Here is a 16,316-nt window from a genome sequence, read left to right as displayed (position 1 = left end):
CACAACTAGAGGCAGCAACACCAGCCATAAGACACATAAAGCCACCAAGGAAATGGTACCAAAATAGTTTTATTTTGTTTTTATCAAAAGAACACTGTGCATGTAAACTTGAACATATGTATCATGTTTCCTTTAAGAAGGTGCTGCTGATCCAGTAGCAAACCCCTCTTAGACAGAAGAGCACGCAAGGAGAAAGGAGCAAAACAAGTTCAAACCCACGTTCCCTCTGTCTCGTAGCACTGACCAGGAGCCAAGGCCCTGTCTACTAGCTGCACTCCTCACACCTGCTCAGGATGCTAGGACTGACAACACAGCAAGCAGATGAGAATAGGAGAGGTTCCTGCACACAGCACTAAGCCCTACGCAAACATTGCTGCAGGACTTCTGAACACAGGATGACATTTAGCCAAGCTGACAGTCTCCATCTGGGCAGTGGCAGGAGATGGGTTGACAATGCTGCCTAGGGCCAAGGCTCACCACTTTCTGCACCAGCTTCCCTTCTCCCCGCATGGGGTCGTTATGACTTAGTATTGCTTCTCAAGATTCCTTGCTGCTTCTGCTCCTTGGCAATTCCAGGTTGGCATAACCCACTTGTGGTCTGATGTCAGCACATGGCAGAGCTGTAGGCAAGTCTGTAACACCATCAAATACTTCTGATCTCAAAAAGCTTGTATTTAAAAGTCAACCCAAATGGCTGCTGCTGCAACAAGGAGAGGCTGCCCTTCTGCTGTAAAGTCAGTGCTGCAAATCAGAAACAGCAAGGAGCTAGCTGGTCAGGGATGTGGCTCCACTGGCTCCTCACAGTCCTTCCCACAGGAAAAAGGGGATCCTGTAAATCCAGGAATATTTCCAGGAGACATTTCAATCACCACAGCTACAAAACATGCTACCATCTGGATACTGGGAGTCTGTAGACAGCTGGAGGAAGGAAAAGGTCAAAACATCCCTGCTCTCCCCCAGAGATGAAAGAGAGGCAGTCAGGCAGGAGTTGAGAAAGTGTAAGGCACTGTACGTTACTGAACTTTGTCAAGGAGAGACACTGCAGACCTTTAAGTCAAACATGCCATGCAGGATAGGGAAAATAGGACTGATGTGCACACAGCGATTGGGCAGCAATGCAAGCTGGGACGTGGTTTTCTGGCTCAGGTCCTCATCAACATCTTCTGAGATTGTCACAGAACACAAGAAACAGACCCCAGAAAAAATGGGCAGAACATGGAATAGAAGAGCAGATTATAGGAACAAATTCACCTTTGCTGCATCACTGGGAAATGTGATGTCTCCCTGGCTTTGCAGCTGAGGAATCAAACATGATCTGCAGCAGAGCAGAAGAAACTGCAAAGTGGGATGGCAAGCATGTGGCAGCACTGGGCTTGGGCAGGCTACATCAGGCACTGATTCTCTGCCTCACTGTGATCCTTAACAGAATGTTTGAGGAGCAGCGTAACACAAAGACTCCTGCCCTCTGGCCCAAGGATGTCTTGCATCTCTCATTGCTCTTCCTTCTCTCCTCACTTCACAGCAGGGCAAAGCAGTGGAAATTCAGCACTCTTTCCATGGTGAAAAGACCCAGAGGGATGCTGCAGTCTGAGCACAGATTTCACAGTGCTGGACCCACTCTTCCCAAGCAGCCGAAGTTTTCCAGTGCACTCTGAATTCTGGCTTACAGTGCAATGCAAGACCCAGTCATCCAGGCAAAGCATGCTGCAGCCAGCCATGGACACCCAGCATAGGGCTCTAGATTGGAGGAGGTGTGTTACAGAAACCTGTCTGAGACTTCTTTCTCTGAGCCATTATCTAGTTTCACTGCCTACAGGAACGGAAAAGGTTATGGCTATGCAGATCCTATTTAAATCATCTATTCCACACCAAACTCCTTGCTGGGTCTCTTCCAGAGGAGAATCAGGAGCCTCTGCTGATCAACACAGAATCCTTGAAGAGAATTACATCATGTTGATGGAAGCATGGAGTCGACAAAGTGAAGCTGTATCAAGCAAGATGAAGGCAAATTCTTTCCTTGGCCTCAGCAAGGAGCAGTGGGAAATAGCGTGCAGCCATACAGCACTCAAAAGCCACATCTCCTACCTCAAAGATAACGCTTGCTAAATAACTGCACCTGCTGTGGAAGGCTTTCCTGGTATCTGTCCTTTAATATTCCAGTATAAGTTTGTTAGTACAGGATATTCCCTCATTTGGAAGCACCAATTTTATAGGGAAGAAACAAGAGAGGCAGAGTACTTGCAATTCATTGCTAGAAGAAAAATCAACCCAACTGCCAACTATAGACAGGATGCCCACGCACATGCTGCATCTGCCCCCATCAAACACAGGGCAACATCCCCATTCACAGCTGGGAGAGCTGTTGAGCTACAATGGGTTCTGTTCCACCTCTGTCAGCCAGTATTTCCCTTTGTTTTGAAGTGGCTGTCTGCAGGGCTCTCCTGGATTTCCTGAGGAGGAAGGTTGGTTTTTCTGGTAGTCCTCAGATCAGCTTGCTGGAAGGCACAAGAATCCAGAAACACACCGGGGATGCTGTCGCCAAAATACAACTTGCTGTTTGCAGCTATTGCCTGGTATTTCATGAGTTCCAGATACTCTGGGGTAAGTTTCAGCTAGAAAAGAAGAAAACAGAGACTTAAGAGATAAGTTTCTGCATTGCCAAGATTTCAACTCAGGCAGCCACTTCTTAGGAATTGAGATGTGGGCTGCTCAATTAAGTGTTTTCTCAGTGCTGTTCACATGCCTGCTTGCCTCCGGTGCAGTGGAAAAGATTAAGCAAGTCACCTTCTGACCAGCTTTGAAGTGCTCACCTTGTTGGAGTCAGCCAACTTCTGAGCAGTGTAGTACTCTGCATCTGCTTTTGCCTTCTCTCTTGCTAGGAATGCAGCATCTAATACAGGAAAAGAAGCATCAGCAAGTGAATGAGCATAACACAGTGAGCATGTAAGCCTGTCACATGGGGACAAGCTGGCCTTGGTGTGCTTGTAACACAGCCTGGCTGGGCAGGGACCTGCACTTGTGGCCCCCTGGAGAGGTAATCTCGTGCTACTGTGGCCTCTGTTATTTTTGTATGAGTTTGGTTCTGAGGTTTCTCTACCTGCCACCACTCTTAGCTGAAAAATAACCACAGCAGCACACTAGCACCACAGTTACCTTCAATCTCAGAAATTCGCTTCTCTGTTTCCTTCTCCATAATCTTCTGTTGATAGTGAATCCTGGCCACCTGGGCAGCCTTCTCCGCCTCTGCAATCACAACAGGCTCAGCTCAGACACATGCTCTGCAAGCCCTGAGAAATCAGCAATCTGACCCCAGCCCTTTGTCACAAACATAGAAGTGATTTGCTTCTGCTGCCTTCCTTTCTGCTCAGATCCTATGGTCCTGTACAGCTTAGTGCCAGCTTGTGCTCTAAGAAAGCAAGCAGTCCTGGTGCTTCTAGAGCATAACTGGTCGATATTCCTTTTACAAATGTGATTCCTCCTACTTAAGGGCATTTAGCTTAAAGCCCAGTTTTGCTGGCAGAGATGTTAACTCTTGACCTTCTCTAAAGCAGCCCTACTGTAGGACAATGACACTGCTCTGCAGCCTTGGAAGGAAGACAGCAGCATCAAAACTTCTGTTTTCTACATCTCCCACTGACTGTTGGCACAGCTTTCATCAAGACACTGTCCTGTAATTGGTTTCCCCATGGGATGCAAGAATGGAAACTGTCTCTAGCCCAAGTATGCTGACATACCAATGAGCGCTTTCTTCCGGTCTGTCTCTGCCTCCTTCTCTACTACCTTCTGCTTCTGGGCTGCAATGAGAAGCTTAGTCTTCTCAGCCTCCCTGCAGGACAAGAAACAATCTCATGAAAACAGAGCTGGATAAAAGTTCTGCAAACAAGGGTACAGGAAGACTGGGGGAAAAGATGCTGCCAGATGTTAGCAGCATTCCCTTGCAGCAGTGACAACTGGTCCTGTTTAAGCCAGTGGATTGAAGGAAATGTACCTCATGCACAAGCATGAGCATGAGCAGAGTACACTTCTCACCATCTGAGCAAAAGATAAGAGTCTTCTAACAGTATTATGCTCATGCTGAACCCTCAGAACGAATTTGTAAGTTTTAGGTGCTGCTACTCACATTAGCTCAAAATTCCTTCGGATGGCTTCAGGGATTTTAGGTTTTGTAACACGCACAGCCTATAAAAAAAAAAGTGTGTTCATTTTAGATGAAACCTGCATAGCTAAGAAATGTCCGGTTTCATGAAGACATCTTCATATTAATCCAAGACCACACATACCAGTTTCCAATCCTCTTGTGCCACACAGCAGAGCAACAGTCACTTTACATTTGTATTTCCTATCACTTGAGTTTTTAAGAAAAAAAAGTGATCAAGCAGGGGCTGCAGAAGACTACTGAAGAAGTTCATCAGCTTTGTTAGAAGCTTAGTTCTTCAGTCCAAAAGTGGAATGGCTCCTTAAGCAACACCAGACAATGGATTCCAAAGTAATGCTCAAGAAAGAAGCTCACCAACCCAAATAAATTAAATGGCAGGAGTAAGAACTACTAACAGAGGCAAAGTTACAAACCATACTTTTCTAGGAGAAAAGCTTGCAAAAGCTACCAGGCAACAAGAAACTACAGCAAAGACATAGAAGAGCAGCAGGGCATATGTGGCACCTGGACGCAACTGTTGCATGCAGCTGCTGATCACCAAGAGTGATTTGCATGGCAATGCTGATCACCAGCCTGTGTGCATCACCTGCCTGATGACTAAATTTTGGGAGATGTGGGTTAAGACAGTCCGTGGCAGTAAATCGGCTGACACCATGCCTAGAAAGAAGAGTCAGCCTGGCATCAGAGCAGGACACTTTGGAACAACTACTGCTCCTCTGAACAAGAAGAACAAGTGGATTTCTGAGACATAAAATCAGAATCAGTCTTTCAATGAAAGGGTTTTCTAAGCTCCTGCCAGGAAAAAAGCCTGTCCAAGCCCCTGGTGAGGTTCTACATGCAGAAAGTTCACCTCAAAGCAATTCCCAGTCACAGCAGGGTGCACAGGGATATATTCTTTCCATCTCCATAATACCACCAAATCAAAGATCAGTCTCTAGAAGTGTGGCTTTTCAAACATGGACAAAGATTCCTCTGTAGTCTGACAGAACACTCTGATCTTGGAAAATTTACTCTAGCTTAGACTTTATCTACTTGAAGGTAAAATCTGCTTGTATCTACTGCACAAAAGCATTACTCTGTATCATCAATATGGTTAATATTCAAATATTAAGGCACTGGTACAGGTTGAGACTAAGAGGCTAAGCAAGAGCTTTGCAAAAAAGGATCATGAAGGACTGGCTCTGAAGGCAAGCTGGTGTTGTAATGGCACTTCTACTCTCTTGGCAATGAAGCCCAGCCCCCACCCTGGGGCTGCTCTGGCAACAGCTCAGCAGCAGGGTGAAGCCAACATATGTTCTCATCTATCCTGGGGCTGATGAGGCTGTCTCAGGATATTGGGTGCAATGAGGGGAACACAGAGTAAGAGCTATTAACAAACTGCAATTTTACTAGAGATGAGGGCACAGCTCTGATTTGAAATGAAGCAGTATACACAGGAAGAGAAGATCACACCATCTCTTAAGGACTAGAGATGAATCACTTCCCTCACAAGTTATGGGGTATCTTCAAACTGCTGGTCCTGTGAACTAAGACAGGGCTGAAGCAGGCAGAATATCCTTAATCTTCTGACCAACTGCAAAGATTGGGCATGGCACATTGAGAAAGGACAGCTTATGTCACAGATCAGATTTAGCTCTGTCATTAGCATTTCCTAGCAAATAGCAGAGAGCTTTTCTTTCACCCTGAGATCAGAAAGACCTTTTATGTTACAAAGATAATTTTGACTGATGATGCTCATTCACTAGAAACTTGTGTGCAAAGTACAGTGCAAATTAACTTGAGTATTGGGAAGAGCAGAGCCACATTTTTTTTTTTTTTTTTTTTTTTTGGAAGATACTACCTGTAGTTGACTCTTGTCAAAACAGAGCAGGCCATGAAGAGGAATACAGTATTTACTGTAGCACTTCATGTGCTGTCAAAGGAGAGCTCTTCTCTCCCCACATGCAGCCAGACATCTCTTTTCTTCTTCAATACTTGTAGAAACTATTCTGGCACACTGGAGCTATACAGGGGTGCCAAATGTAGTTAGAAAAAAAAACATTTTCTTGCTCTTTGTGGATTAAACTCAATCCCTGCACACCTATGGCCTAAAAGGTCATTTCTCTACCCTGTACATCTCTCTCAACATAAAAACAGCATTTAGAAGTGGTAACTTTCTCATGGGCAGTTTTCAGCTGACAAACCTCACTTCAAGGCACAACTATTTCACCATAAGTGGAAAACAGAAGCAAGAAATCTCATTGATCCACTGGAAGGTGAATGAATTAGAGGTGAAAAAAGAAAAATCTTTTATCGAACAATAAACCTACCTGGATGGTAAGACCTGGTGCCATGACATTGAGATCTTTTTGCAGGGCCAACTTCAGATTCTCATCTATCTGATCTGTGGAGGACAAGAGAGATCACTTAGCTTTTGTCACCATTTCTCCTATACATTGTGTGACAGCAATTCAGCTAGCTTTGAGGAGACATCTCCATGGTGTAAGAAAAAAAGAATTTTTGAAATCATTCTGTACATTGTTTTCTTTTTTATACCCCCTGGAAAATATTCCCAAGGATAGAGCCATAAGAACCACACGATAGTGCCTCTGGAAAAGTTCAACTACTGACACATGGCATCAGAGCTGAGGGCATATGGATCTCACTGTTTCAGCAAGGAAACATATGCAGAAGCTTGTCTTTCCCTACCAGAGCCATGTCAATCCCATTGACTGCAGTGAGCTCTGCCTTAGCTCTCAAAGGACCTACAGAATCCAATACTTGCTACTGAAAAAACGTATTTTGTTACTCCCAAGCTCCAGGAAGGTCTTTCCACTGGAATACACTGTTATGAAGGGATTAAATTGCATGCATTACCAAGAAACACCTCTCTGACTATTTATGTTTTGTAAGTCTGAGTACAGCATTCAAAGATTTACTCTTCCTAACATTAGAAGTCTGATAGCTTTTTACCTTCCGAAACAATAAATCTACTTTCTCCTGCTCTGACAATCAAGAAGGAACAAGATGATGTTACACCTCTGGAGACACAGGTATGCACCCACTCCAAGGAGCAGAACGTCAAATTTGCTAACTCCTGAATGGATGATACCCCCTAGTGAAGAAATTAAGGCAGTGCAATGAACTGCAAGCATCTCCCTTCCAGCCCCTTGCTTCTAACAGTCAGAAAGAAACTTTTAAAGCAAAGAAATTAATTCAGCTACAGAACAAATCGAAAAGAACAAGACCCATCACAGTGAAGGCAACAAGCATGACTCCATGCACAACAGCAGAGAACACACTCTGTATGTCCAGAATTCAGTCCGGAGCAGAAAAGAACTGGAATCAAATCTCCACATGAGTATTCTGAATCATTAGAGAGTAAAATTCCAAGAGAAGCAGCACACAAATATTTAAGGAGCTGCTTTCTAGACTGCAACTTCAATACAGAAGCTGCTTGCTCACAGGAGACTGCTGTAACATGTTTCACAGAACAGGAAGACTACACAGACCTCAGTGGGTGTGTGTAGCTGTCATCCACTTACCAAACAGCTCGATGTAAACCTCCTGGAGAGTATGTGCACTGCAGAACTGATTCAACTCATGATGAATTTTATTGAAGATCAAGGTCTTGTCATAGTCCGCAGTGTAATTTCTTACAATATCGTACACTGAGGAAATAAGAGAACTATTATAACAGCAATGCAGCCAGTGATCCTCTGCTGACATGAACTGCTTTCTGCAGTGTCTCTGCCTCAAAGTGACAGCTTGTGACAATGGGAAAGCAGTGCAGCACTAGGACAAGGCACCAGAGAGGTGAGTGATCTCCATTCTTGGCACATTTCAGGACTTGGATGGACAGAGTCCCAGCTGCCCTGACAACTGTTAGCAACACGCCTGCTGTGAGCAGATGTCAAAGTTGAAACCTGTAGAGAGATCCTTTCCACCAGTGCTGCTGCGTTACATTACTTCAAAGAGCTCAGTCACTATATTAAGACATACTGCATGCTCCTTATCTACGATCTGCCTAACCAAATGGAACAGTAAAACCTATTCAGAACTTACATGTGTAGGATCAGATGCTATACGACGTTAAAAAAAAAACAACAAAAACGCATCATATCCACTTTACAACATGAACAATGATTACAACACAAACAATGCATCAGTAACAAGGGTTTTGCATTAAGCTATGCTACTGAAAAAAAAGAAAAGCTGTCTACATCTTTGGTTTGGCAGCTGATGAAATAAAAACGTAAGAGGCTCCTACATGGGCCTTACCTTTGTAACTTTCCCATCAGCTGAGTAGGCAAGCACCTGAGGGCTCTGCCATATGTACTGAGTTTTACAGGTCTGCCTCCCTTCAACTCCAAGAAAGAGGACTGCCTGAGCACTTGCCACAAGCAGCCTAACATGTCAAATCCTTCAGGGGAGAAGCAGTCCTAGAACTTGATTTCATCTCAGCAAATCTGTGGTTCTTTCAAAGGCTTACAGGCACAGGCATGAATCTTAAGTACTGGGAACCATAAAGGCAACAGGCCACAGGAATGGAAGGTGTTGCAAACCAAGACATAGCTGCCCGAGGGTAAAGGCAGCCACAGTGCTGCTTGTTGAGACAGAACTGGATATACCTGCATACGGTGCCAATTTGTTCACAACTTCTATTCGGTCGATATAGATCATAACACCGCCACTGGAAACAAGAAAAGAGAGTTAACAGATTATTGCTGAAATTGCTAATACTGGTCTGCATTTAAAGCCAAGTTGTCCTTTTTATTCTTTTAGTAAATTCTGTTAGAAACTTGCAGTTAATTTTTACCCAGAACAATTCTAACCTTTCGAGCATTTCGCAATCAGATGTCAGTGAACTCTGTTTCTGTACAGACTGGTTCTTCTCTGAAGAAACCAAAAGCCTCTTCTAGCAAGCCTGTAAAGCAACTTTCACTTAACTTCGTTACCTCCTACTCAGCCAACAAAAGGGAAACATCTTCAGACAGGAATGCAGTCACAGTTATCAAAAGTTGGAGTCAGCAAAATGAAGGCGAGACAACGAGGCCAGCAGATAACACCCGCTGCAAGCAGCAGGGCAGCCTCTGTAATAGGAAAACTACAATCCAGTTGCTATTGTGAAAACATGGTGGGATGACTCCCATAGATGGAATACCACTGTAAAGTGGTATTGCCTTTTTAGAAGGGATGGGCTAGGTAGGAAGGGTGGGAGAGTTGCCTACCATGTTAAAGAGTGGATATTCTGTGAAGAGTTCCCTCTGAGAAATAGTGAGGAGCTGGTTGAGAGCCTGTGGGTTAGAGTGAGAGATGGGACTAATGAAGAGCTAATGTAGTCCACTCGGTCAAGGAGAGCCTGCAGATGATGCCTTCTTCCTTCATTGCAGAAGACATAATGCCCACAGGCACTCATCCTGATGGGAGATTTCAACCACCCAGATATCTGCTGGGCAAACCACGTGGTGAGCTGCAAGAGATACAGGAGATTCCCGGAGTCCGTGATGGTAACTTTCTGGCTCAAGTACTGGATAGCGTGACCAGAGATGAAGTGCTGCTGGATCTGGTGCTCACCAGTGCAGAGGAGATCATTAAAGGCATTAAGACTTGAGGCAGCCTAGGCTGCAGCGACTATGTCCTGGTTGAGTTTGTGATTTCAAGGAGCGTGGGCCTGCCAAAGCGTGGGGTGGTTGGTGAGCCTCAGCTTTGTGCCTAGGAAGATAATGGAACAGATTCTCCTAGAAGGCATGTTAAAGCACATAAGGGATGAACAGGTGATCCAAGACAGCCAGTGTGGTTTTAACAAGAGAAGGTTGTGCCTGACCAACGTGGTGGATCTCTATGATGGAATGATGGCATCAGTGAACAGAGGGAAAGCGATCAATGTCATCTACCTGGACTTGTGCAAGGTCTTTGACATGGTCCCCCACCACAATCTTATCTCTAAATTGGAGAGATAAGGTTTTGAGGGGTGGACTATTTGGTGGATAAGAAATTGGTTTGAAGGCCACAGACAGAGGGTTCTGGTGAACGGTACTACATCAAGGTGGAGGGCAGTGGCGAGCAGTGTCCTGCATGGGTCTGTCTTGGGACTGGTGCTCTTCAACATTTTCATCAACGATGGGCTCAAGTGCACCCTTAGCAAGTTTGCAGATGACACCAAGTTGAATGGTGCGGTTGACAAACTAGAAGGAAGGAATGCCATCCAGAGGGACCTTGACAAACTAAAGAGGTGTGAACCTTCAACACTGCAAAGACCAAGGTTCTGCACTTGGGTCAGAGTAGTCTCAGATATGTATACAGACTGGGAGAAGAACACCTTGAGAGTAGCCCTGCTACCTGGGGATCCTGGTGAATGAAAAACTGACTGTGAGCCATGTGCTCTTGCAGCTCAGAAGGCCAATGGTACCCTGGGCTCCATCACAAGATGGGTGGCCAGCAGGAACAGGGTGGTGATCGTCCTTTTCTACTTTGCCCTCAACAAGCCCCATCCAGAGTACTGAGGTCAGGCGTGGGGCCTCCAATACAGGAAATATGTGGAGCTGTTGGAGAGGGTCCAGAGGAGGGCCACAAAGATGATCAGAGGGCTGGAGCACCTCCCCTGTCAATACAGGCTGAGGAAGCTGGGCTCGTTTAGCCTGGAGAAGAGAAGGCTGCGTGGTAACCTCATAGCAACCTTCCAGTTTTTAGAAGGGGATTATGAACAGGAGGGAAATCAACTTTTTACTTGGGCAGGTAGTGACAGGACAAAGGGGAATGGTTTTAAGCACAAGGAAAGAAGGTTTAGATTAGACATCAGGGGAAAGTTCTTCACAGAGAGAATGATGATGTGCTGGAACAGGCTGTCCAGAGAGGCTGTGGATGCTCTGCCCCTGGAGGCATTCAATCAGGTTGAATGGGGCTCTGGGCAACTTACCTAGTAGCCAGACCTGGAAGTTAGTGACCCTGCGCATGGCAGGGGGTTGGAACCTGATCATCCTTAGTGTCCCTTCCAACTCAAGGCATTTGATGCTTCTATGAATGGCATGGAATGTACTTTTTTCTCTCCACCTTACTTATTCTGTACTCTGTCCTTCTATACTTGAGAAAATGACTCTCATTCCAAGCTACTTCCAACAGCATTTTTCAGAATTTTCTGAACCTGCTTTCATGCCACTGCTTGTTCCAGTCACCTTATGATACATCCAATAGCACAGGGAAACTCAGATATCATCCTGTACCATCTAGATATCCTGACAAGGAAGTAAAGCAGAGAGCAAGGGTTTCTTCCACCACAATCTCCTGCAAGAGCAACGCCGCACATCTTAATACTGGGATCCTTTGTGTCTATCAATTTGATGGGAATATTAGAAGCAAAACTGTCCTGGACAGTTTTGGGGCAGTTATTTTGGCAAAGCACCGTGTGCTGAATTGAGATGATAATCTAGCCACTTCACTTTGGTATTGACACAGCTTAAATGCCAGCTGAGACAAAGCTCCTTCCATTTCAGCAGCTCACTACCACTCTGAACATCCCCGCTTACAAAAGCAGTCTTCTTGCCAGATACAATGCTGAATGAGCCCCACTGCACAGCTCCCATAGGGAGATCTCCAGTCATTAAGACTCTCCACTGCAGCTTCCACAGCCTCTCTCACACTTGAATTTCTGAGCTCTACCTTAGAATACATAGGACTAGAACATACCCTGAGATCCTCACATCAGCACTGTCCCTAGTTTTAATGACAGAATGAAAACATACAGGGGATGCTAGAAGACAGACATACACCAGCAGGCATTTCAGCAGCACTTTTTAGAAAGACTCATACGCCTCAGCATTTGGGCTAATGCCTGGCCAGGAGAAAACAAAGGAAGAACTGAAATATGGTGCCGTAGAAGAGGCTATTAAAAAAAAAAAAAAAAGCAAACCTTCAAAGCTCATTGCTAGACCACAAAGACTACCAAGCCTGTTACACCAGGCTGGGTAACAACAGCATGTCAGAACTCTTACACCTAGTCTGTTTAGAGACACAGTGACTAATTTAACACATCCACTTGTGATCTGTGAAGTACATTTTTCCATATGACCAGTTACAGGGATCTGTCCAAGAGCAGCAGTCCTCTAGTGCTGTGTTAGTGTTTCTGCCAGAGATCTTCAGCAGGAGCCCAAGACCCACACTTTGCAAGTAAACATCTAATACTAGGGCAACATCAACACTTAGCATCCTGGCTATTTACCTTTCTTTAACATGGTAAATCCCATGCAAAATTTAGCATGAGTCTTTCCAATTAGTTTGTAAGAAGAAAGCTACTTTCCTAGTTTTCTTGTGAAATATTGGTAGAGAATAATTTCAATCTGCTTACTGTATTGCACAATAGCCAGTGAAGAATCTCTTATGTCAGCTCTTTGGAATACCTTGCTCTTCTACAATTAGTTTCATGAGGTCTCCTTGATCACCAGTTTTCAAGGATCAGCAGACACGCCACAAGGAAAGTGCTGAACTTTCCAAGGAATTGAGCATACATTGTCTTGCCAAAGAAGGTCAGAAACCTCAAACACTAGAGGTAATCACATAATTGATTTTCATCATGGCTTAATGAAATAGTACCTGCTGTAATGAAATAGTTTTAGTCTTTGAGCTGACAGCTGTTTTATGAAAAAGATGTAACTGGTGCCAAAGCTTTTTAAAAACTGTATTTAACGTATTCATTTGACACTGTCACATATGAGTGGGACACGCAGGGTAGAAATTGGGGATGGGACACCCACGCAGCCATTTTAAACTTCCTAAATATGAGAATACGGAGAATAGGAACAAAGCAGAAGAGAAAGATCAGCCTTTGCAGTCTGATGGTTCAGTACACAATCAGAATACTTTAAGCATTCAGGACCTAATCTTGTAATAGACTTTGAACCTGGACAGTGAAATTTCAGATTTGAATCAATTCATTACCTATAAAATATTGTTTTACTGATTTTTTCCTAATATTTTATTAAAGAAATCTTTGAAATCTTTTTCAAAGTTTTGACATGGAACAGCTTCAGACTTTGATTCCAAATGCTACAAATTTAAAGGCATTAAAGAAAACGCAGAAAACTGTTCTAGAAATAACACCTCTGAACACCAGCATTATAAACACTCCTGAAAAAGGCTTTAGATCTAAACTAAAGACTGCTAGGTACCACAAGATTTTTATGTTAATATTTAAGCTCAATCGATTCTCATGATTTGTATAGGAATAATTCTAAGAACTCATTTTAACAAGGGCCAAAACAGATCAAAATTAACCCTGCTTTATTAATGTCATCACCAGCGTTCAACTTTGAATTTCAAAAGGGTTGCTGTGTCACCATTCAAGTCATACTGATAGTGTTCTATAGTTTTTCTAAACAGAAGCATTGCAAGTACCTTGCAGTGAAAACACAAAAACAATCACTTCTTGCTGATCCTGATGGTGCAGATTCAGTGATCCCTTTGCTTTATGAATGAATCAACAGAACAAGACCTGCAACACAACCCAGCTTTCTCTCCTTCTGTTATTGCTTTGCTTGCTTCAACAATGTAAAAATCAACTTAATTGTGAAGCAGGCAAGTGCCACCTCTGGTAGGCTGCTGCTTTATTGGGTGACATTCTCTCTCTAAGTCAGGTGAAATGCTGATTCCAGAAAATGCCACAATAATTTCAGGAAACTTATTTCTTGAGCTGCTGTTTAAATAAGTCATTTCCCACCAGGAGGGAGGACTTCTGTTCACCATTTACTTTTGCCCACTGCTGGAATCAGCATTCATATTCACCACAAGCTTCTGGCTAGATATATGCAAAGCAGAAGGCAGACTAAAGAAGATCAGTGGGTGACCAGAGTAATGCAAGGAAGAAAACAAGGAAAGTTGGGAGGTCATCAGCATAAATGCAAACATCAATTCCAGCAAGAGCACTTGATCCCATACCTCCTGCTTGATTTCCAAGTGGAGTGAATCATTTATGCTTGGAACTAATTTTATGCTTTTACTTTTCAGCCTCTGCATCACAGCACTATAAACAATTAATGCAGACTATACAAGAGAACACATCTACTCATCACCAGAAGAAATACAATGAAAAAACATACCTTGTTCCACAAGGCACATTTTTCACTTCATCAGTCTGCAGAGTGGTCTGAAATAAAAAGATAACCAATGCTCAGAAACACGCACCATTCTCCAAGCAGACCGTGCTGCTTTCAGTCACAACCATAACAGAGGCACAAAGAACCAAACTGCATCCTCTGCCTCCCCAGTTGTAGGTGCAAGTAGGAAATGGACTTTGTCCTAACTGCCTTCTGGGAGAGACAATGGCAGCTGTGCTCATTTCCCTACTCTTACTTCCTGCAGCTTTCCTGGGAATCTGGCCACAAACAGATCATATCTTAGAGCAAGGCACCTCCTGCTCCAAAAGAAGCTGTGCAGATTCTCATGCAGCAAAGCACCCAAAGGCCCAACAAATGCTGACATTTTGCACAGGGCAGCAGTTCAGACACTGACCTGTACAGATTTGAACGTGGTGATGAAGGGCAACATGATGTGGTAGCCTGGTCCACTTGGACTAGTCAACAACGCACCACCCCTAGAGAGACAGATGAAGAAAACATTCAAGCAAATGGAAAATACAGTAAAAATGCCAGGAGTCACAGCTACGGTAGTGTGAGTTACACAATTCACCTGCTCCATATTTCTTGCATCAGAGTCACTGCAGACCTGTAACCTCATTCATCACAGTGCCAAGGAGCAATCTATCTTGAGAATATAAACAGCACAATTTCTGTAATAAAATGGCTGACTCTAAAGAAGACACTTGCCTGTTGCGACTTAACAGTTTTGAGAAATTAACTTTTAGAGATAGCAGACATAGCTAAATTCTTCCATCACTGCAACACTGCAGAGAGTCTACAGAACACAGAATTTTTTCCTCTAAGCTGTTGACAGCAGCCATGGAAAAGTCCAGCAGCTGGTGATTCTGCCAGTTTGAATTTCCATAGAGCATTCAGCACAGCCCCTTACTTGAAGGACAACAATCTGCAGTCCCTTGTGTGGTCAGACCAGCTAGTTGTCAGTTGGAGACAGAGAAGAGCTCTGAGCAACCAATGCTTAGCATCCTGCAAAGGCCCACATTGTTCAACACACTCATAATTACGGGAAAAAAGCAACATAAAGGGATTGGGCCAAAATGGGGAACATGAAGTGTAGAAAGGAGATTAAATGGCATAAGTGACCCAAAGATTCAGAAAGGCTGGCAGAAAAAAAACTTGGAAGGGCTGAGACTGAATTTCTCCATTCCTTTATTAAAATTTGAAGAGGAAGCATCCAGTAACCACCCTCTCTCTTTCTACAGAGTTTGTCCAGGGCAGCTGCAAGCTCCCAGTGCCACTGGGCCAGGCAGGTGCCCAGCTGTCCTGGGGCAGGGCAAGAGCACTCAGGTGAGAATAACAAGGCTGTAGGCAGGCCCAGGGTACAGGCTTCATGCTTTTAGATCCCGATTACAAGCAGATAAGTTACTCTGTACAGAGGTAGGAAAAGCAGCTGAGGGATCAGAAAGACCGAGGACTGCAAGGGCTCTGTACAGAACCGTGCCTTATAGGTGCAGGAAAGCACAAAGAACTCACTCTGCCCACCTCAGGGCAAAACCCCGAGGAAAAACCGGCAGGGTGCAATCCCCTCCCAGGGCACTCTGAGGGCTGCGAATCTCATCAGTCAGAAAAACCTGCGGAGGCCTTCCAGTAGGAACGCTACCTGTAGTACACGGCCAGGTGCCCCTCCTCAACCCTGTGGATGGAGGCATACAGGAAGAAGACGAGGACTCCCGTAGCGGCCGCCACCACCGCTCCGGCCTGGGCCATGGTCATTCTCGCAGCACCTGTGAGACAAACTCCTGAGGGAGGGCGGGAGGAAAACCCTCGGCCTTTGCACCGCAGTCCTCACGCCTCCCAGCTCGGCGCCGCACAGGCCTGACCCGCCCCCGCCTCGCGAATCCTTCCTTCGGACACAGAACCGCGCCTCGGAACCCGCGCACCCCTACGCCGGCTCTCACCTGGCGGGCCGGCCCCGGGAGGCCCACGCCCGCCTCAACGACCGTCCTGCCGGGCTCCGGGCGGCCCGGGAGAACCCGGAGACGAAAGACGCCGCGCCCTCCCGGCAAACCAGGCCCAACGGCCGCGACGCCCCG

At 45.0% G+C, this 16,316-nt stretch overlaps 1 protein-coding gene and 1 pseudogene across 2 annotated transcripts; one reads left to right on the top strand and one right to left on the bottom strand.

The window, feature by feature from the left end:
* Positions 1-51: 51 nt before the first annotated feature.
* ERLIN1 (ER lipid raft associated 1) lies at positions 52-16,291 on the bottom strand. 2 transcript variants are annotated; one of them, XM_090144690.1, is made up of 11 exons: positions 15,884-16,291; positions 14,639-14,720; positions 14,227-14,273; positions 8,767-8,828; positions 7,681-7,806; positions 6,466-6,539; positions 4,121-4,179; positions 3,735-3,826; positions 3,154-3,243; positions 2,811-2,890; positions 52-2,612 (listed from the first exon to the last, which is right to left on the bottom strand). In XM_090144690.1, exons 1-11 carry the CDS (start codon positions 15,994-15,996, stop codon positions 2,394-2,396), a joined length of 1,044 nt encoding a protein of 347 aa, XP_090000816.1. In that variant the 5' UTR covers positions 15,997-16,291; the 3' UTR covers positions 52-2,393. The 2 variants fall into 2 exon arrangements, with proteins under 2 accessions (XP_090000816.1, XP_031458421.1); XM_031602561.2 differs by lacking the exon at positions 15,884-16,291 and adding an exon at positions 14,816-14,893.
* Positions 9,886-10,775, top strand: LOC149916973 (uncharacterized; annotated as a pseudogene).
* Positions 16,292-16,316: the final 25 nt, after the last annotated feature.

Source organism: Phasianus colchicus, chromosome 8 (assembly GCF_987193195.1).
Source record: "Phasianus colchicus chromosome 8, bPhaCol1.hap1.1, whole genome shotgun sequence".
NCBI lineage: Eukaryota > Metazoa > Chordata > Aves > Galliformes > Phasianidae > Phasianus > Phasianus colchicus.
Note: the sequence above shows the minus strand (reverse complement) of the source record. Positions and strands in the feature narration are given on the sequence as shown.

Excerpts from the sequence above, each read along its gene's own strand:
- ERLIN1 (XM_090144690.1), bottom strand. The coding sequence starts at position 15,996 with ATGACCATGGCCCAGGCCGGAGCGGTGGTGGCGGCCGCTACGGGAGTC. Across the intron at positions 14,274-14,638 it reads CCACGTTCAAATCTGTACAG|ACCACTCTGCAGACTGATGA; the intron begins GTCAGTGTCTGA and ends TTTTTATTTCAG. Across the intron at positions 4,180-6,465 it reads CACCAGGTCTTACCATCCAG|GCTGTGCGTGTTACAAAACC; the intron begins GTAGGTTTATTG and ends TTTTTTTTATAG.